This window comes from Typopeltis vanoorti, chromosome 18, assembly GCF_054136105.1.
Source record: "Typopeltis vanoorti isolate ZY-2024b chromosome 18, IOZ_Tvanoo_1.0, whole genome shotgun sequence".
In the NCBI taxonomy this organism is placed as follows: domain Eukaryota; kingdom Metazoa; phylum Arthropoda; class Arachnida; order Uropygi; family Thelyphonidae; genus Typopeltis; species Typopeltis vanoorti.
This window is the reverse complement of record NC_143566.1, coordinates 8,418,479-8,441,715: the sequence shown is the minus strand read 5'-3', so window position 1 is coordinate 8,441,715 and position 23,237 is coordinate 8,418,479. Positions and strand designations below refer to the sequence as shown.

Here is a 23,237-nt window from a genome sequence, read left to right as displayed (position 1 = left end):
ATGTTATGGAATTCGATTGAAGAGAATTAGCATTTCAATTCAACACTTGTGGTTGTCTTTGGGACGTGCGATCTTTTATTAATACCGCACCAATCATATGTACGTCTTTATAGCTGCTTTCTTGTGTAAAACAAAATTTAGCTTGTACGTATTGTAACAATTAAAGAGAAAACTTGAATAATTTATAAGCATATAAAAGGATATCACCTGTAAATCGTTGACGTGCCAGCAAAATTCTCAGACGTGCCACCTCTGGCACGAGTGCCATAGGTTCGCCATCTAGGGTTTACTGTATAAAGTGTTTATTGTTGAAAATTGTCTTCGTTTTCTGCCAGGAAAGTGCATTAAAAATCATACGTGTGTTATTCTCAAGCTGAGCAATTTATTTTCTGGTGAGTTACATACATATGTAATGCTTTTTTTTTATGTAAAAGTTTATTTTTATTGTAATGGCCACTAAAACTGCAACAAACGGGAAAAACCAACATTGAAGAGGAAATTCTTTTCTCTCTCGAAAAAAAATTAAAATTGGATCAGTTGAAAATTGGAGAAAAACCAGGAGTTGTTGCAAGGACTCTGAATTTAAATGAATCAACAATTCGAACAATCAAACAAAATGAACATAAAATCCGAGAAAGTGTTATTGTTGGGTCGATGGTAAGTGCAAAGCACGTTGCTCGTGATATTCTAATAGAAAAAATGAGAAATCGCTAATGATTTGGATAGAAGATTGCACTCAAAAGAAAATTCCTTTGGATGGATACCTTATTAAGCAAAAAGCTCTCAAAGTTTATAAACATTTAAAAGAACTTGATCAAGATTCTTCAGAGGAAATCTTTCAGCATGGATTTTGTGCCAGTAAGGGTTGGTTCGACAACTTTAAAAAGCGGTTTTCTTTGTATAATCTTAAAATCCAGGGAGAATCAGCATCAGCAGACGTTGAAGCTGCCCGGAAATACCCAGCGGAACTTTTAAAAATCATTAAAGAAGGTGGTTATAGTGCATACCAGGTGTTCAATGCGGATGAATCTGGGTATTATTGGAAAAAAATGCCAAAATGCACCTATATTTCGAAAAATGAAAGATCAGCTCCTGGATTCAAAGTTTCCAAAGATATAGAATTACTCTACTGTTTTGTAGTAATGCATTAGGTGATTACATGACAAAACCAATGTTTATTAACTGATCTGGAAATCCCTGTGCGATGAAAGGACTTGACAAGTCCACCCTACCTGTTTATTGGTGGGAAAACAAAAAGGCATGGGTTACAGCTAGCATGTTTGAAAATTGGTTTTTCAAGTGTTTTGTACCTAATTTTGAAAGTTACACAAAGAAAAATAATATGGACTTCAAAATTCTACTAATTTTGGATAATGCACCAGGCCATCCAACAAAATTTAAGCCATCCAAATATTAAAATAACTTTTTTGCCGCCTAATACTACTTCATTTATTCAACCACTCGACCAAGGAATAATATCAACATTTAAGTCATATTATATTCGGCAAACATTCCAATTAATTTTGGAAAAAATGGAATCTAATCCAAACATGATACTGCCTCAAGCATGGAAAGAGTTTTCAATATTGAATTGTGTGAAAATTATTTCTCTGCCCATTAAGGAATTACAACCCTCTATGCTGAATACTCGCTGGAAAAAAATATAGCCTGAAGCCGTTCTGGAACAAAATTTCATACTTCCAGTGGATGCCGAGCTACGCCGTATAATAAACGTAGCACACATTTTTGGTGGAGAGGGCTTTTGCAATAAGGTTTAAAATGAAATTAGTGAATTAATTGATGCAGAAACAGATTTAAATGAGGAGGAACTGGTACAATTAATAGATGGCATCGAACCAAATGGTGGGGAAAGTTCTGCCGAAGATTCTGATTGTGATGAACCGTTAAAGAAATTAGCAGAAAGATTGGACTCAAGAAAGTTAGGAAGTTATTTTATGGATAATGATCCCTCAATGGAGTGCTCGGGAAAATTCACGAAACAATTGGATATTTGTTAAGCGCCACATTATGAACTTAATAAAAAATTGCAGCATAGTGGAAAGCAAAGTCTTATTACTAATTTCTTGATGACTAAACCAGCCGAAGTATGCAATGAGAATTATACAAAAGATGTCCAAGAGATTTCAAGTGGTGATGCCCTCCGGCCACTTAAAGAACATCTACGAAATGTTATTTCTGAAGACAGTGATGACAATTAAAATATTCGTTATTTTAATTTGTCTAAAACATTTATGCATTATGTGCAATGAAATTTATGTACAATTTGTAATTTTTATAATTTTATACTACGTGTTTGTCTCATAGTTTATGTTTTCTTAACTTACATGAATTACCTGAATTAAATAAAAATATTGTTTTTGTTGGATATGTCATTGTTCTTTATATAATTTTAAAAAAAAATTATTTCGGAACCTAACCGTACTTTTTCTATGTGATCTAAGTCTCGCATAATGCGATTTATGTAACACGGCATTTCTATGGAACCTAACATCCGCGTTATACGAGGGTTACCTGTATTTTATAACATTAAGAAATTTAAATTTCATATTAATTTTCTTTACTGAAAAAAAAAAAAAATATATATATATATATATAGTGAGAGAGAGAGAGATGCATGCTCTCAAAGTGAAATAAGTAATTAATTACTTCTCTTGTGAAACGTTCAAAAATAAACTGTAATCAGAAATATCATGCCTTTAGCAACCAACTAGATAGCATACCCTCTCCCACCAGTGAGCTGTGGATTTGAAACTCGCAATGGGCACAGATGTTTGTAATGATTTTTAGTTAAGAGATGAATTTCGTCATCTGATGTGAGACCACAGCACTGCTTATTGGAGTTCTTGTAGATAAACTTATACGTTGGTAATACATACCTGTCAACTTTTAGGGAAAGACAACGTATACTAGAATGAAACATACAAACTTATTGTTTTAATACTGACCATATTGTAATGCATATGAACATCTTACATTCTTTGCCTACCAGTTTCGCTAGCAAACTGTCTAGCTTTTTCAAGGTGTTGACGGAAAAGCATAAAAAACTAGTAAATGCAAATTGAAAGGAACATACAAACGTTGTAAACAATTTAGTAGCTGAGGTTACATGTTTGCATGACAGAGACTGAGAGGGCTTATTGTTCTTATTCATTATCACGTATGTGTGTTTGTTGTAAACACGTAATGTGATTACTGGCTAGCTGTAGTTCAGAATAGTACCCTGATTTCTGTTGAGGTTTCCGACGGTTATTAACACTATTGTGGCTTCCTTGAATAAACAATGTCTGTAGTCATCATCCAAATATGGCATGGAGCTGTTTTGCCACTCTATCATGTGGTTAGATGTACAGAAATGATGTGCTAAGTAGGAAGAAATACTTCTGTTGTGGTTTACATCACCAACGTGTTCTTTTTGTCTGATCTCTAAACTCCATGAACTTTGTCCGACGTAGGCAAGACCACAGGAGCAAGGAATGTAATATACTGCTGGATATTTGTAGAATGGCACCTTATCTTTCGGGGATCCTAAAACCTGTCTGATGTTGGTGGTTGGTTTGAAGACCATTCTGATGTTGTAGGCTCTTAGTATTCTGGCTATTTAATAAGAAATTGACCTGATGAAAGAGATATACAGTATAAATGTGCTGGGAGTTTGATTCTTCTTGTCTGGGGTTGTCACCATATAGATATTTTTTGATGATGTTCGGAGAATATCCATTTTGTGATAATGTGTTGGCTATTAGTGAGAGTTCAGTCTATGTATCCTCCTCTTCTGATATAAATTTTCGGGCTCTATTTTTCAACATGTGGATAATGCTCAGTTTGTGTGTGTCCTGTGATGGTTTGAAGTATAATGAAGATATCTTCCAGTGTCTGTAGGCTTTCTGTAAATAGATAATTTGACACTATTTGATTGTTTCTTTATCAAGATGTAAAAATGCAGTTGGCTGTTGTTTTCCACTTCCAGAGTGAATTTTATCTTATGTATTGAGTTAATTTTATTCTTAAACGATTTTAGGTTTTCTAAGCTGTCTTGCCATATAATGAAAATATCATCTACATATCTCCACTGTATAGATGGTCTAGGGGAGATTGTGGAGAGAATTTCTTTTTCAGGTTTTTCCATGAAAAGATCTGCACAAGATGGTGATAGTGGGCTTCCCATTGCTAGGCCTTCTTGTTGGTTAACAACACTATTGTTGGTAACCTAAAATTGGAAGAGCACACCCTGTCTATAATGAAGACTATTTCATGTAGAAGCCAGTTTACTCCACATATTCCTGTTCCAAAGAATCAGGTTAACCTGCAGTAGAAATAGTGTAATCCTACACAAGTTTTGTGGCTTTGTTTCAGTACCCACAGCAAGCCAGGTGTCAATTTAACTGTTTATACTGTATGTATGTGTACAGATGATGATGATGATTTAACCCTTCAGAAACTGTGTCAGAATCAGAATCCCTTTTCCTTGGAGTTTTTGTTTTTGTTCTATTTTGGAATAATGTTTCTATGTTTTTGTTAAATAGGATATAATGAATACAGTGTTAAGTTTTGTTCTCAGGTAAGGCCCATATATAACTGTCTCCAGTGGCGGCTGGTGACAATAGAAACAGGTGGGGCCAGGGGCCAAAAACAACTTAATTTTTTTATATTTATATAGTGGGTTGTATTATTGATTTATAGTTATTATTTCTATTACAATAATGTTTAGTCAGAATCCACTGAGATTGTGAAGCACGTGCTTCACAATCAAAGAATCGCACGCTATGTACGTACATGCCAATACAGTAACTGGGCCAGACTAAATTGGCCCCAGGATAAGCGTTGCACCTGCTAAACAAACACAATTGCTAGTGCACAGCCTCATACAAGCCCTGTGTTCTACACATATGAAATAGGGCCAGCCGTGGCTGGCCCCAGAGACCTTACTAAGTCACATTATACAATATTGTCACAAAATACTACAGTAATTTTTTTATTAAACAACAAAACGTGTTGCAAATCGATCAAAAAATAATAATTACAAGACACATATTTTTTAAAACTACAATTATTGGGCTAGTTATACAAATATAGGTGGGGCCTGGCACCTATAGATGAGCCGCCCCTGACTGTCTCTCTTAAAAAAAAAAGTTGTAGTAATCAGCAATCGTGTTGTCTTATAAAAATTCAAGGACTTTTTTGTTTCTTTCATCAGTTCATTTCTTTCTATTTTATTGGTATTATCATTTCTAATTATAGATTGGAAAGAAATTTCTTATAATCTCCATCAGTTTTTTTTTTTTTAATCTTAGTGAGATTAAATGTGATGATATTGGCATGATTTCTGTTATTAAATTTAAAAGTTGAGCTGCTTTTAGATTTGTACTGGAGACTCAACTATACAAATATTATTCATGAAAAAATGAGAGTCAAAAAACAAGAACCAAATCTTAGAGAAACAGTGGCACACTGAAAAAGGGATTGATTAATTAATTCAGCCAGGAAATCATGTGGTGAAGTTGTTTGTAAGGATAGAAAAATAAGAATTCCATTGTGGAAACAAGAAGTTAGAGGTGGTGTTGGAAAATAAGAGAGCATTTGAATGTTCCTAGAAATAAATTGGTACATACCCTGAGAGAATACAACAAAAAACATAGAGCTAAGAAATATATGTGTAAATGTGACTAAACAAAAGACATGGGAAGATGGGGACTTAATAAGAAGATGGAAGACAAATACACTCAATGGGCAAAACATTAGAGATAAGGGTGATGGAAAGTTGACAAGGGCATCTCCTGCAAAGTGTGAAAAGTACCCAAACCAAATGCAGACAGTAAATATGCATATATCAGGGCTTCCCAACAACATATAGCAATCAGCGAACATGGGTAAGTGTGGCGATCTTAGCAACTTTGATCACGGATGTATTAGCGGCACAAGATAGTGGGTCATTCTATCACCCAAGTTGTAAGAACCCTAGGGTTCTTGAGGGCAACCGTATCAAGGGTCTACTGTGGGTATACCACCAACTTATGTATTAGCAAGCAAGTGGTAGCTGACGACACTGCATTCATGACCTGGGTCGATGTAGACTGTCCAGGCTTGTACAGACCAACCACAGGGAAATAGTGGCACAAATCACATCCAGTTTTAATGTCAGAGGTCCAAGTAGTGTCAGCGAGTGAATGGTACTATGCTGAAAGCTTGTCATCGGGCATTGTGTGTTCGGAGCATCTGGACCTGTGCAGAGTTTACCAGAGTCATGTTGTCTGATGAAGCCTTTATCAGTTGTACTGAGCTTGCAGGAGTAGTGTCGACAGCATGAAGCCATGGTGCCAGGTCTGCTCTGTTCAAAGAGGTGGTGGCTCTGTGATGGTTTAGGGAGCTTTCTCATGTGATACATTAGATCCCTTAGTGTGAATGGAGAGGTCCTTAAACACTACGCAAGCTACCAGAATGTGCTGGCTGATCACCTATACACTTTCATTGGCGTTTGCACATCTTGCAGGTGATGGCCTGTTTCAGTAGGACAATGCGTCGCCCCCACTGGGCTGCAACCACCCAGGCATGGCTTGAGGAACACTCATCTAAGTTTGAGACCATTCAGTGGCCAGAAGGTCCCCAGATTTAAATCTGATTGCATCCCACTAGGACAGCGGTCGGTAACCTTTTTGGAGTGAAGAGCTATTTTTAAAATTATATCTGTGAAAAAAAATTTAGGGAGCCACATGCAGCGATGAGCAACCAATGGTCTGGGCTGCATGCGGCCCTCTCAGGTTTTTTGTGCAGTCCATGGTGTTCGTTTTGGGCAGAATTAGTATATTTTAATTAAAAATCTATTTTATAAATGTTGATTTTTACATGTGGATTTATTTGTGCAGGTTAAAAAATTAAAATATAACTAAATAATGGTAAATAAATTAATATTTTCTTATCAAAGAAAAAGAAAATATTCTTTATGCAGATCGAATAGAGTATTTGATTTACTATTTAATTGCTCATCACTGCCTTAAATTTAGAAACTACATTGAAAAATATTATAATTAAATTATTTATTCAGTTTTTTTTTACAGTAACACGTTATCATACTTGTAAAACACAGGGGTGGCATGTCACAAAAAATTATATGATATTTTTAAATATTAAATAATAAAACAAAGATTTCCTCCTCCTTACAAAAACAAATGTATAAAATCCAATAACATACCTTTTAATTTTTTTAAATTTAAAATATCTTCTTAGTGCGACTTTTGCTGTTGAACTTCTTGGGATAGTTTCTCAATATGCAGCGAATACGCCGTAATTTTCATTTTCAAACATGACGAAAGACTCACGTTGTTTAGTTGGTTTCTCAACTTACTTTTAATAAAATTCATATTTGAAAATATTTGCTCACAGAAATATGTCAATCTCAAAATCGATAGAAGTCCAAATGAGTATGTTTTTAACTGAAAGTAAGTGTCAGGTAAACAATTCCACATGTCAAATACAATCTGATCTTACACTTTTTAAGATCTTCTATTTCAGATCATTTGTGTTGTATTGCAAGGGTAGATTTTTGTCTTTCCAACTCCTCCAGGTCAGCTTTAAGATTTCTAAATTTTGAATTCCACAAATCCTTGGTTTTCAGGTCCTCTAACTCAAGTTGAAATGCAGCCTCATCAATTCCAGCAAAAGGTGAAAAATTAATTTGGCAGGATTAATTTCAAATGGTCGCAATAAAAATGACACAGTTGCCTTGTTTTTTCTAAACTCCTCAAATCCCTCATTAAATTCAGATCGCAAATTACTACAATTTCTTTGAAAAGGGTTAAATTTATGGAATTATTATGAGCTTGTTCTTGTTGATATTTCTTCAACGTAGGAAAATGTAATAATGTACCTTTCTCTAAGTCTGTCACAAACAAATATAATTTTTGTGCAAACGAATTCACTTCTTCTAAAAGCAAAACTGCTGTAAGGGAAATACAGCAAAACTGCTGTAGTTTCTTATTTAGTGCGTTTAAATGGGAAGTCATATTCACCATAAAGTAGAATTTTTGTAACCAATGATTATCTTCTCTAACTGTGCATATTCAAGGTCTTTTTGTCTTAGAAACAACTTAACCTCTCCAAGACAGGTGGCAAATCACATCAACACCGCACCTCTGGAAAGTCATCTTATTCTGTTATTCAAAAGAAGATCGGAATATTCGCAATTGATTGCTTTAAGAAGATCACAAAATTGCCGATGATGTAGCAGTCTTGCCATTATTTGGTTAACAATTTCTACAACCAAATCCATTTGTTATCTCTTTTGGAAAAGTTTGTGCAGAAAGTATCTCTTGATGGATTATGCAGTAAAAGGAAAACTCGTCATGCAAAATTTGTTTTTTAAATAAAGAAACAAAACCTTTTTTTTTGTACCTTTCATGCTCGGCGTCCCATCAGTCACAATAGATATTATTTTGTTAATATTAATACTTTTCAAGCAAGTGGTAACAGCAGATTCAATGTCTTCTCCACGAGTTTTTCCTGTAAGTGGCAGTATATTGAGTAATTCTTCCTGAGGTCCTTGAGAGTTTACGTATCTAAAAATAAGTACAATCTGTGCAATGTCATCCATATCGCATGATTCGTCACAGGCAATGGAGAATCCTGGTGTTTAATTTAGATCTGTAACCTGCTGATTTGTTATATCTTCTGCCATTCGTATAGTTCTGTCCCTTATAATCTTAGCAGATAATGGCATGTCTTTTATTTTTGTAATTATTTCCGCTTAGTTTTTAAAATCGCAGAAGAGAAATTCGGACATTTTAATAAAACATTCTTTCACATATTCGCCATCCGTAAAAGGTTTTCCTCGTTTAACAACTTCTTGAGCGACACCACAAAACTAGCAACAGTTGTATTTCTTGATGCTTTTATCCATTTGGAAAATGAACGTTTAGTTAGGTTTACTTTGCGTTGCAGCTCTTTTACTGCATTTTTTCTTTCATCTCCCAGTGGATATACTTTGTCAAATGTATCGTGTTTATTTAAAAATGTCATAGTATATTTGATTTTTTATTGTTGAAAGCTTTTCATGGCATATTAAACACATTGGAAATCCTGCTGTATTTGCTACAAATGTGTATGTTTCAGTCCATTCACTTTTAAACTCCCGATTTTCTTGTTTTATCTTTCTCTTTTTTGCTGACATTTTAAATACTATAAAAATATTTTTATTTTGTTAATATTTAATTTAATGTTACAATATTCATGTTACCTAACACAATCACCAGTAAACGAAAGCACTGCAATGTCCACTACAAAACCTTTACTTATTTTAACAAAGTGAGCAGATTTATAGACCACACCTGCACTATATGCGAAGACAATGGGCACATTCAGACAGGCAAGTGCTAATGTAGCGCTACACGTGGTAGCCTAGCATGACGTATTTGGTTTAATAAATTAAAACAATATAAAACATAACTTAAGTAATTTTACTTGGCATGAATAATTAAAACAAATATTTGACAAATCAGTGGGTTTATGAATTTTTGCATTATCCATGGTAATCCAAGACGAATATAAAGAAGGATTATCACGTATGATTTCAAAAAGTTAAACATGAAAGTATTAAATTTTTCAACATTGCATGTACTATTTTCAATTTTAAATATCCTTGACTTATTGTAAAAGGTCCTTGATTAAATGTAAACTGTCCTTAATTTTTTGCAAATGCTATATTTAGGGTTTTTAGTTTCTAATTTAATAAATAACATTCATTTTGCATTATTAAAAAATAGATTGTTTAATAACAAAAATAGCCGCAATTATTCATTCAAAGAGCCATATGCGGCTCTGGAGCTGCAGGTTGCCGATCCCTGCTCTAGGATGTCATAAGAACAAGACATCAGATCCATGTATCTGGGACCAAAGTCTAAGGAGCAGTTGTGGACAACGCTGGAATAGGCATGGTTGGAATTACCTCCAGCAACCTTCTGGCAGCTGGTGGAGTCAATTCCTTGGAGAGTTATTTGAAGTGTTATTTGTGCTAGAGGAGGACCGACATGCTATTAGAAAGGTGTCTCTAATGTTTTATCCATTGAGTGTAAAATAAAAGTCAGAAAATATTCTGTAGACTATCAAAAAAAAAAAAAAAAAGCGCTGTTAGAGGGATCACAGGTGACAAAGGTAATATGAAACAAACAAAAATATTCTGGATGGCATAATTGAATGATTATTATTAATGAGATAATCAGTGATAAACTGTGGTGAGTAATATTCAAGCAAAATGCAATCAGAATTATATATATATATATATGAAAGAATGATCATTAACTCGGTTAACATACATATTTTTATGAAGAATTGAATGACTAGATCACGGTTCTAGTCATTCAATTCTTCATTAAAAAAAAAAAATAAATATATATATATATATATATATATATATATATATATAAATTATTTTAAATGACTGATACCGAGAGATAAAGAGATGACATGGTTTATTTAAAAAGATACTACTAGTTTACTAGTTTCATTGAATGGATCAACTTCTTCAGGTATCACAATCAAAGAAATATACAAAAAATAACAGACTTAAAAATTGCATTAGCAGTACTAGTCCAAAGAAACAGTAGTACATTTTAAAAACAGTAATGCGAGCTTGAGTTCCAAATAAAAGTTGACTACGTGCTGTCACGAGTGCACCAGTATTGAACAGAGGCAATGTGTGCATCAGAAAGATTGAAACTTAGGGAGTTATTGATATAGGAAGAATCTAAGGCAATTTCTCTGGATTCGACAATCTTTCTTTGAAGTTTCATCATAGCACACATGGATATTAGAAGTTTGTGTCCAGTCCACAATGTGTTGGCAACCTTCATCTGAGTTAATGGAAAAAAGAACGTGTCTAGAGCGAGTGCTGGCTCTAGTCCTGTTGTAGGAAATATGTATACAGTGTTCTTCCATATGTAGGATGGATTTAGCAGTATGGCTTTCCACAATCACATAAGATCTTGTAGACTCCTGGAAACTGAGTTGGAAGATGTTTCTCTTTAGGTTTACTAAGTATGGAGTGAAGTTTTGAGAGCATAGTGAAGCAAGTTCTGAAGTTAAATTTCTTGAGAATTTTAGCTAGTTTTCGTGAAAGAGATCTGATGTAAGGCAAAGAAATAAAGGGTCTGGGGAAGAGGGATCTTCAGAAGCAGTTGAGTGACGGAGAGAAAGAAATTTTTCAATCTTATTAGGAGAGAAAACATTATTGATAAAAGTCTTTTTAAGAAAAAGGAGTTAATTTTCAATTTCTGTTTCTTCTGATAGTTTGGACTAGTACTGTTAATGCAATTTTTAAGTCTCTTATTTTTTGTATATTTCTTTGATTGTGATACCTGAAGAAGTTGATCCATTCAACGAAACTAGTAAACTAGTAGTATCTTTTTATCTTACATCAGCTCTCTTTCAGGCAATTTCTCTGGATTCATCATTTAAAATAATTTATAATATTTTCTATCAAGTAAAAATGAATATTCACAATATATCAATCCTTGAGGTAGAAAAGGCCATTAGAAATCAGAAATGTAGAAAGGCAGCTGGATTATTTGAACAGAAATACTCAATTATGGAGGTACTCATAATTTTCAGAGTTCTTATAGCTCAAATCAATTTAAACACAGAGAGAGAGAGAGAGAAACAGAATTACACAGAAATTTTGTTACTGATTGCTCCAGCCAAAATTTATGCAAGTGTACTTCAGAAGAGGATAAGAAAAATTGTTCAGATGAAATTGTCAGAATCGCTATGACAAATATCAGAAATCATGAGAATAAACAATCTGTACTTCAGTTTTGCAGATCTGGAAAAAACATATGACAAGGTCTCAAGAGCTTTTCAAAATGCTAAAATTATTATTATTATTATTATTAAGAGAGACCTCCAAGGAGTCAGAGACTCACTAAGGAAGGCCACATACTACACACACACCAGCTATCATACTCATTCCTGATTTCATTCATACTGCTTGCACTCAGAATATTATTATTATTATTATATGCAATGGCAATCCATTCCAATCATGCACCAACCTATGAGAGAAAAATCTAGCCCTCATCCCCTTCTTAGCAGCATTCATTCTCAGCTTCCAAGGATGCCCTTTTGTCTTTTCCTCACTCTCAATAAATTGAAAAATTCTATCAATTGAAATCCTGCATGACTCTTTCAGAAGTTTGTAAGTCTGAATCATATCACCCCCTCTTTCTCCTGTTTGCTAGTGTCTGCTCTCTCTCTACAAATTCTTAATCTGGCTTCATAATCAGTATTCCATAATCTTGATATAATTTTTAACACTCTCCAGTATATCAGAATCACAATGGAAACCAGGAGACCAGACCTATGCACAATAGTCAAAGTAAGGTCTTATCGAGGCCTTGTAAAGAAGCAAAATGACATCCTTATCTTTACATGTGAACGTTTGTTTCAGCATTGTAATTATCTTTCAAGTTGTATTTGCAATCTTTACTACATGGCCCGTGAACTCCAAGATCCCTAGCCTTATCAGTTTCTTCTAGCACAATCCCACCAATATAATACAACACTGGATATCTAATCATGCTGAAGTGAATCACTTTGCATTTACTGACATTGAACTGACATCCATTTTCTCATGCTCACAATTCCAGACTATTCAAATCATTCTGCAAGTACTGCATATCAGCAGAATTCCTGATAACCCTACCTATCTCTGCATCATCAGCAAATAGCTGTATGTAGCTTTTCAAATCCTTTCCAATATTTAAGGTATAGATTGAATAACAGTGGATCAAGCACTGATCCATGTGGTACACCACTGGTTACCTTAAATCTTGCAGACTCACATCCTCCATATACCACTTTTTGATATCTGTCAGTCAGCCATCCTCTTATCTTCTATAATCCAAACCCATATTCTCCAATTTATGCAACAGTCTACCATGCTGTATTCTGTCAAAAGCCTTAGCAAAATTCAAAAATATCATGGTATATCCATTCATCCATTCTCCTTGTCTAGTTCAATAGTAACATTGTTATAGAATGTGAGCAAGTTGCTAAAACATGACCTTCCCTTAATTGCAAAGTAGAGATTCACTGTCAAACACATTTATGAACGTAAACTCTAAACCAATTTTTCCAAAATCTTCAACACCACTCCTGAGATACTAATTGGTCGATAGTTGGATGCATCGGTCTTTGCACTATCCTTGTGCAATGCAATTACCATACATTTATCCATTCCTGTGGAATCTTCCCTGTTCTGAGATTCTATTAAACAATCTGGTCAAAGGAATAGCCAGTTCAGCTGAACACTCTTTTAGCACACGTGCTGATATCCTATCAGTCCCTATTGCTGAATTCTTATTCAGTTGGTGCAAAAGCTCTAATACTTAATCCTCATATACCTAAGTTTCTTCATGCAGTGAAGAGGTAGCAGTGAGCTCAATGTTATGTACACCAGGTTGATAGCTTTTAACAAAATGGGCACTTGAGTTGAACAACCTCTTCCGCATCTGTAACCCTCATGCCATCTGCATTTAAAAGAGTAATTCTTTCATATTCGTTCTGTCTTTTACTTGCAGCATATCAATAGAATTCTTGTGGGTTGTCTTTAGCATGCAGAGCCAGTTTCTTTTCATACGCAGACGACTTTGCTTTCCGTACAACAGTTGCGACTATTGTAGCCTGCTGATTGTAATTTTCATAATGCACATCATCCTTATGCGCATGGTATTCCTTCCACATCATCCTTTTCTTACGAATCGCTTGCTTAATAAGATTACACATCCATTTAACTCCTATCCTATTTATTCTTTGAACTTTCTAGACATACTCTGATATCACATCATTCAAGTATTGTTTAAATACTTCCCATGCACTGTTGATATTCTTTCCATCCAGCAACTGATCCCATTCCAATGAACTCAGTATACTCCTCAGTTGGTCATAATTTCCTGCTTTGTAGTTCAGCATGTAACCTTTTCTGAATGGAACATTCATGACTTAGTCACTTCCCAAGAATAGTTACATCTTTAACTGAAACACCCTCTGACACTATAATCAAATCTAATGCTCTTTGACCTCAAGTTTCTTCTGTCACATGCTGCTTGATGAAGTTGTCCCACAACAGCTCAATAAATCCATTTTCATTCTTCTCATGATAATAGCAGATGTCACTACCATGCCACCAACTGGAGAGAATGATCATATCGTTTGGTAGGGGGGGGGGGAGAGTACCCTGGCAAGTATAAGCTTCACAGAACGAGTAAACTGTATGGAATTAACAGACTCGTGATGTGCACAGTGATTTGATAAACTGTAGGGAAGAGAAATGAGCAGTGACTGAGACTTGGTCCAGAATCAGTTACTTATGGCAATGTCATATTGTATTCCTAAAGTTAGGAGGATAGAATAAAGTAGGTGTGAAATGGATAAACCTTGGAATTATGCAGATCTGAGAAATGGGATGTTGAAGAGGTGATATGAAGAACAGACCATCCCTAAACGTCCAGAATCAGTTACTTATGTCAATGTCATATTGTATTCCTAAAGTTAGGGGGATAGAATAAAGTAGGTGTGAAATGGATAAACCTTGGAATTATGCAGATCTGAGAAATGGGATGTTGTGGAGGTGATATAAAGAACAGACCATCCCTCAGTAGCATGAAGAGTATAAGGTGCAGGCTAGGAAGGTGACGAGCACAGTAAGGATCGAGAAAATGTACAGCAGTGTCTCCTAAACTTTCAGCACCCCTGCATGCATACCCTTCTAAAAATTTTAATAACACTGCCCCCTTCCCCTTCTCAGGTAAAGGCAATTTTGGAGAAGTTACAATAATGCTTCAATCAACATTAATTATTATCAAGCTATTTATTTTTTAACATTCACATTATAATAAACTGCAAACATGTGAAACATTTTTTAAAATATATTTCTGTTAAATGAATCCAGTATACATACAGTAGACACGAAAGTTATGATTTTCAACAATAATTTAATTTAATAATTTATGAGATGAATAAAACTGTTTCTGTTAAGAAGTCAGTGTGGCGAAATCCATTTTTAATTCTACTTGTTTTTTTGGCTGTAGATGGGGCTCCACATCAAGAAGAATGTTCTTTATTTTATTTTATTTTTTATTTTTTTTGGGGGGTCCGCAAGTGCAGAAAACCTAGTAGATGGACATGCGGTGGTGAAACATTCTTTGAGCAATGTTAAAATTTAAGATACAAATGATTCCAAAATTAGGTGGAAAGCTCCAACCGAGTAAATCAAACTATTTGAATTTAAACTTTTGATGCAAGCACTTGGAACTGTGCATGTGGAATGTGATTCTGCCATCAACTAGACTTGGCCCTAACGGAAGTTAGTTGTACATGCCAATAGATACCTTTTGCTGAAAGATTTCTTTAGATTTTTTTAGTTACTGAAAAATTAATTATAGAATAGATCTGCACTTATCTGCAGCAATAAAAAATAAAAAAAATAAAAAAAAAGCAATCAAAATTAAAAAAAAAAAGTACCTCATACCCCTTAAAGATATTTTGCATACCCTTGGGGGTATGTATACTACACTTTGGGAAAAACTAACTAGAGAATTTTAGTTGTTTCTAATAGAAGAAAGGGTGAATATGGAAGACTGCCCTTAGTGTCTGGAGATGGAATGAACATGATGAAGACATAGTGGAAATATTCAGTGCTTATTTGGTTAGTGTATTTCATTTGGTGGAGGTTAGGAGCAGTATTGAATAACAATAAGAAGAAAGATAAAGACTGACAGTTCCAGTATAAGAAGTGTTTAGATTAATAAGTAACAACATTGTTAATAAGGCTGTGGGAAGGGATGGAGTAACACCAAATATATTATGAGAATGGACAAAAGAGTTGACAGTGCCCTTGACTTGGTAGTTCGACAGAAGTCTGCTAACAGGAAGAACAGTCACAGAAGAGTGGAATGCAAGAAAAATAGCCACCACATAAAAACCAATCCAAGTTGGTAGTAATCTTTAAAGGTATTTGTGGCAAAATGATTAACTAGAAAAATAAATATGATAAATACAGTAATAAAATTTAATGAAATTGCATAAATATTTCGTACTGAAATTACCAGTACATTGCCAGGGTGCAGAAAAACAAGCAATATAACATAAATATAATCACTGATTTGAAACTGAAATGGCTGCTGCATGCTAGAGAAATGATATTAAAATATCACTAATATTTAAGGAGAAAACTATTTTTGATATTCACCTAAGATGAGAATTACAAACTTTTGGGATGGGGGAGAAAGGGAGAGAGGTGTAAATGGGTTTCACAACTTTCTTTGAAAAAATGTTCATGTTTAAAATTGCTTCTATGGAAACAATGAATTTCATTTCACAGGACTGTGTCTGGTATTGTACTAAGCTGTGCAACAGCAGACTTTTGAGATTTCAGGAATTTAAAGTAGTAGCAATATTCGCTCATTCTTTTTTTCCCACAGAATGGTCTGTGCAGGCAGAAAGAAAAGAGAAATTCTGTAGATAGGATTATTATTATTATTATTATATGGTATCTCCACAGAGATACCATATTTTTCAAACAAAACCTATCATACCTTTCCTTAAACTCATTCACTGTCATGGCACTCAACTAATTCTACTCATTCACCATTTTCCCTGCAATAAATGAAGTCCACACACCCTAAATTACCATACTCTTATACAATATTAGTAGATGATCTCTATTTCTCTATTATTATATATATATATTACAAGTGCTGTAGAAGACAGAAATATATCATTTGACATGAAAATCAGCAATAGCAAGACAAAAACAATGAAAATAGGCAGAAACATTGACAATATCAAATGCATTGTGAATTGAGAACCTATTGAACAAGTAAAACATTTCAGCTACTTAGGCACAGTTTTTAGTGAAGAAAGTAAATTACATATGGAAATAGACAACAGAATCAACAAAGCTGGTATGGTAGAAAGTCAAGTAAATAAATTTATATGGAGTAAGAGGAAAAATTACTCAAAACATGAAACAAGACAGTGTTGAAACCAATTTTAACTTATGAATCTGAGAGATGGGTTAGAAATAAAACACTTGAACAAAGACTAGAGACTGCAGATGTGAGAGTCCTGAGAAAGATTAGGGGCTTGAACAGATGGCATCAGTGGCAATATCATATTAAAAATGAGGATATTAGAAAAGAACTTGACATTGTTAGCATAAAGGAATGTGTTAGCAGAGTTAATCTCAGGTGGCATGGTCACTTAAACCAGGGCTGTCCAAAACACTGCCTGCAGCCTGCCTGTTGGTTTTGATTTTCACAAGCGAAAAAATAAAATAACAATTTGAATTGAATGCGTATTATATATTTTAATTCTATCACTAATCGATAATCTTGATGTTTGAAATTTTATTTGGTGTTTTTGCATCACTATATACCCAAGTGTTTTTCAAATATTAGACATGTCAAAGAAGTGTTCTTACACTGTTTTGTTCCAATGCACATGCTCCAGGCACTCACGAGGAATATGAATGCACAACTGGTGTTGTTCATTTGTTCCGCTATCGAGGTTGTGTCTCTGCTGCTCACCAAATTATTAGATACGCATTATGATGCAGCCCTCAGATAAATCTTTTTTTTAAATGCAGCCCTCGGATTACCTAAGGTTGGATAGCCCTAACTTAAACAGAATGGGAGAGGAAAGATTAGCAAACAGGTGTTTTCTGCCAGGTTGGCAGGATAAAAACCCAGAGGAAGACCATAGGTGGATTGATACAGTCTAAAGTGTCTTAGAAGACAGAAACATAGGATCTGATTATGTTGGAGTCTTGACAGATAACAAATTGATTTGGAGGAAAATTATTGATAGGAAGTTAGTAATGATGTAAGTTCTTCATGTAGTACTATCATAATATCCTGTACACCCCTTGATGGTACATGTCAGGAATTTGATGATGATATAGTTTCTTTTTATTTATTTATTTATTTATTTTTTTAAGTTGCAAATAAAATTTACTTATGGAAGACTTTCTTACCTTTGGATTCACTTGTACAGCAGCAGTGAAACAATCTGCAGCTTTATCATATTCTCCAGAAAGGTTGAATAATACTCCAAGTGCACTTTGGACATCTGGATCTGGATTATTTGGAGACATATTTGCTGCTGCTATAAACATATCTCGCACCTTGGCATGCTTTTCGCTATTACATGGACAATAGCGAAGTAAACAAAACAACAAATAAATCAAAGTAAAATATTTAATACAAGAAATTTTAAATATAAATCACTACCTGGTATTGAGTTCAGTTAAATGTTTTATAGAGAGTAATATATATATATATATATATATATATATATATATATATATATATATATATATATATATATAGTTCAACAGCCGAAACTTCTTTATACCTTTTTATTATTATTATTATTATTATTTGGATACCTCCACCAAACCGCAGAATTCATCATGAGAGGTTCACTCTAACTAACACAATGTGTATCATGCATTTCTTTTAATTCATTCACTGTCAGTGCACTTGGTATTGAAAATGAATTTAAATGCACTTCTACCTGAAATATTTTTCATCTGCTATTACCACTCTTCCAAACTTAGCATCATCAGCAAAAAGCTTGATATCATTGATTGCAGAAAATGGTATAAGGGTAACTGCTGCAGGATACAGTTGAGATATTTAATGAGAAGTTTATAAAGATCTTTCATCCTTGTGAATGTTACAGCATGGAGAGTCTGAGAGCAGTGGATGATGAAGAGGAGAGACTGACTATGAGTGAAAAAAGGTATATAGGGAATTAAGCAAACTTGATATTAATAAGGCTGTGGGTCTTGATGATATATCACTGCGTATTCTGAAGAAACGTGTGAGGGAGTTGACATCTGCCTTAACATATATTTGTTTAATATGAATCTTACACTGGGTCAAATTCCAAAGAAGTGGAAGGAAGGCAAGATTGTACCACATAGAGGAGGTGACAGAATTCAGGCATCAAATTATGAGCCAATTTGTATGTGTCAGGTGTTGTGGTTAAAGTGTTAGAAAGGCTTGTGAGAATCAGGATCCAGAATTGGGTTGACAACAATGGTATTATCTTTGATGAATAGCACAGATTTGCTAAAGGGAGGTGGCATTTTAGTAACCTACTTATTATTACAATAAGGTGACAGCAGCATTGGATGCAGAAGATGGATATACAGTAGTATAATTAGACTTTGCAAAGGGCTTTGTTAGATTACTGCATGATAAGTTGATAATCAAACCAGAGCAGATAAGGTTTGATATTAGACTAGTGCATTGGATTGGAGATTGGCTATCTGATCGTTATCAGCAAGTTGTGTATAGGGGAGCAATATCACAGAAGAGGAAAGTCACTAGTAGTGTGCCTCAATCTGTTTGGATATTGGGAAGATTTGAATGGGGATATACAGTTGTTTGCAGATCATGAATAGAGTAAGTGAATGGGCATGAGAGGAGTATACCAGTTCACTGTTGCGAAATGTAAGATTTTAAAATTCCAAAAACAAAGAAGGGATGTTGAATTAACTCTTGGTTGGGATATATTGTTGGAGGTGGAGGAAATAAGAGATCTTGGGGTGATGGTGGATAAAAATCTAGAGGACATATTGCCAAAATTTTGAGAACACCATAACGAATTCTGGCAATGATGCAGAGTATGCTGACTTGTAGAAGTAAGGAGATTCTGGTTGTATTGTATAAGGCTCTGATTAGGCCACATATGGACTACTGTGCACAGATTTAGTCATCTGGTTTTCAAAAGGATGAAGAGATGTTGGAGATGGTCCAGAGGTGATTGACCAAAATAATTTCTGATTTCTGGAATGTGGAATATGAAGAAAGGTTGAAACGATGCAATTTGCAGAGGCTGGTGGATAGGAGGAAGAGGGATGTGTGATAGAGACATAGAAGTTGGTAGGGGGGGGGGGTTGTTATAGGATTAATGCTGAAAAGGTTTTTCATGAAATAGTTTGGAGCTGGGGGGGGGGGGGGGAGTAGGAAATCATCCCTAAAAGCTGTATAAGGTCTGAGCAGGAAGTGAGAAGCAAGTTTTTTGGATGAAGAGTTCTGAGTTGTGAATGATTGGAATGCATACATCATCCAAATCTGAACAAACATGAAGGATTAATTATTCCTAGAATGTGAAGGACCCATCTTCAACCTGTATAGCAACCCGAACAACCCAAGACAAAAAAACATCTCAATACGAAAGGACTGTAGAAATTGTTTAATGTAGTTCCATTTTTTTTCTCACCAGAGGTCAGGCTAAGTTAAATGATTAACAAACATTTAGATTTATTTTACTTCTGTATTGTGCAGTGGCATGTAGTTTATATATTGTGCATATGTATGTTTTCTTGATGATGACCTCAATACAGAGGTCGAAATGTCTATTGTTACTTGCTTAATGTTAAATAAAGTAATTATTCTAACACGTGTGTTGTGTCTCCATAAATTCTTCATTATGAGTATTCATTTCAAATGTTCCAAGTACTCGTGTTTACTCCTTTGTATTAAGATATATTATTAAAACTTCAGTTGAATATAAACCAAAATATTCACTCGACGTTTTGACCCTCTTAATAATGAATGCTGATCACTATAATCATGAAGGAAAGTATCCTCAAATCCTTGGAAATGTGAACTCTCTAGTTATATGAATCTGGATATTTTGAATGTGCTTGAAGGATCACTTGATAATTCAGTTAAACATATTTTGGAAAGTAATGAAGAAAAACGTATGGCTAAATTTGAATGGCAATCATTTGAATATAACCAATCAGGATACTCTTCCCCGGCATGTCACTCTAGCAGTGAACAACAAACAAGAGAGACAAGGAGCGACTAACCACATGCGACTAACAATGACCATGTGATCAACCTATCCAGCCACACCCTAAATAGCGGTGAACATTCACTACTTAACAAAGACTTAAACTTTGCAGTAGTACCTAGATCTGTTAATAAACTGGATGTTATACAGAAGTCAGCAATTACAGGGGATAGTGGTGAGCCCATGGCCATATAGATCTAATAGATTAACAGATCTAGGTACCACTGAGAAGTTTAAGCCTTTGTTAAGTAGTGAAAAGTCAATGTTATTTAGGGTGTGACTGGATAGGATAGGAAACATATACTAGTGTTTTATGCAGTACAAATATTAATCTATTTTGTTTGATGACCAATATTAGTACATCAATGACTGGAAGTGATCTGTTTTGTTCAATTTCTATTCAGAAACATACTTTACAATTAAGGTTCTTTAGGTAAGTGTTGAATTTAATAAATCTATCTTTAGTACCTGGCAAAATGAAGTGAATATCATCAGTATATTTCACATCAACATAAAATGTAGGCATGTTTTTTTACTATGCATAGTATTTTTCATTGGCTGTCTTTTCAAAACAAAAAATAAAACAAACAAACAACAAAAAAAAAACCCCGAAAAAGTGATGAAATGCATGAACCCATGGCTAAGCCTTGTTTCTGCTTACAGAACTCAGAGTCAAATTAAAATTAGCTTATCACCAGGGGCGAATTCTCCATGCTTGCTGCGCAAGCTCATTAATTGAGAAAGAAGTAATGTTTATTTGTTAATAAATGCATGCATTTATAAGCATTCCATTTAGGCTTTTATTTTTGTAGACAGAAGACATCTTAAGCTTGTGCGGCAATAATTGAGCTTTGCATTGTGTATCGAAGGCCGATGCTTGCTCGTCTAGTCAAAGCTACCTTGGCTTGCTCGGTTGTAGGAGCTTCCAGGTCCTTGCTGCAGCACTGTGATTTCATGCACGTGCATAGTCATTTCCGCTCCCTTCACGTCGTCTTAAACACAAGGACACACACAGTTTCAATAGCTCTAGCCAGTGAGCTTCAGCCAACCTTTACAAGTGTGCATGTTGCTTGGGAAAATTAAGTTACAATCAACTTTTTATGACGATGTTATTGATCAGTTCATAAAGAAGAACCATAAGGTAGAATTTGTATTCAAATAGCTCAAGTGAAAAAGATAGAATATCATTTATAAAATAAATGTTGTATTTGTATGATTAAATGTACATAAATTTTTAAATATATAGTTTTAAATGGTCAGTAATTCATTATTCTGCTAATCAGATTTCAATCACACCTCTCACTTCCTGAATGATAACAAGAGCAAGCATGAATTTCAAGACCAGCATTTGCCCCTGCTTATCACCATTACTATGCCCAGAAACAAGGCATCATTAAACCCATAAAGACAAAGCATGTGCCATATCTAGTGATGGATATAAGATGGAACAAGAAATCAACCAACCACCTAAGAGAGAGATTCTGTAAAAAATGACTACAACCTTATAAAACAATGAATGTATCCTTAAAAAAATTAAGGATATAACCAGTGATTCCATAAATAGTCAGGAAAAAATAAAGCTGCAAAGGCACAGTAGCTTTAGTGAATATCAAAAATATCACAGATAAAAAACTTGTGATGCTGAAACAGCATCCTCAAAGTAGGTTTCATATCAATGAAAACATGTCCTGAATATCAGATCACCTAAGTACTCCATCTTTCGAACAAAAAAAAAAAGCTGCATGTATAAATTTTCTACTGATTAGTTTATGCTATGCTGGAGAAACATGCATAAAAGAATATTTCAAGGATGTTCAGAGAGATCATACAAATCCAGTCTAGACTATCATACTATACATGAGAAACATGAAGTGATCTGAGAATTAATAAATATGCCATATTTGTTAATTTTGGTTAATGTTTCATGTATTGAATTCAACACATGTTGAACAAGTTTGCAAATTGTTGAACATAAAATGTTCAACAATTTGCAAGTTCAGAGAAGTATCAGAGAGGATACAACATCAGTGCAACATAATTCAAGTCCTTATCCTAAATCGTGTTTGGTCCACTTTTATAAAATATCTAAAATTCACAGAACAAAATTATGATAAGTCAGTTATCACTTTTTAATCATTCTATTAACATCTGTTTATTGTTTCAAGATTTATTCTGCGTTTATACGTATTTATTTTCTTAATAAATGTCACATTCCTGAAACAGTATGCTATATTCCTTAGAACAGTGTTTCTCAAACTTCGGATACCTGTGTACCCCTTCTTAAATTTTCATTATTTCCAAGTACCCCCTTATCAAAATAATAATAATAATAATAATAATAATAAATAAATAAGTATATTTCA

The 23,237-nt window shown here is 34.3% G+C and overlaps 1 protein-coding gene across 2 annotated transcripts in view; it reads right to left on the bottom strand.

Moving 5' to 3' along the window:
• The window catches only part of Pex5 (peroxisomal biogenesis factor 5), a 532,250-nt gene that overhangs the window by 61,818 nt on the left and 447,195 nt on the right, over positions 1–23,237 (bottom strand). For both annotated transcript variants that reach the window (XM_090407992.1, XM_090407991.1), the window contains exon 14: positions 18,038–18,203. In XM_090407992.1, the coding sequence (XP_090264118.1) occupies positions 18,038–18,203 (166 nt within the window). The remainder of the gene's footprint in view (positions 1–18,037; positions 18,204–23,237) is intronic.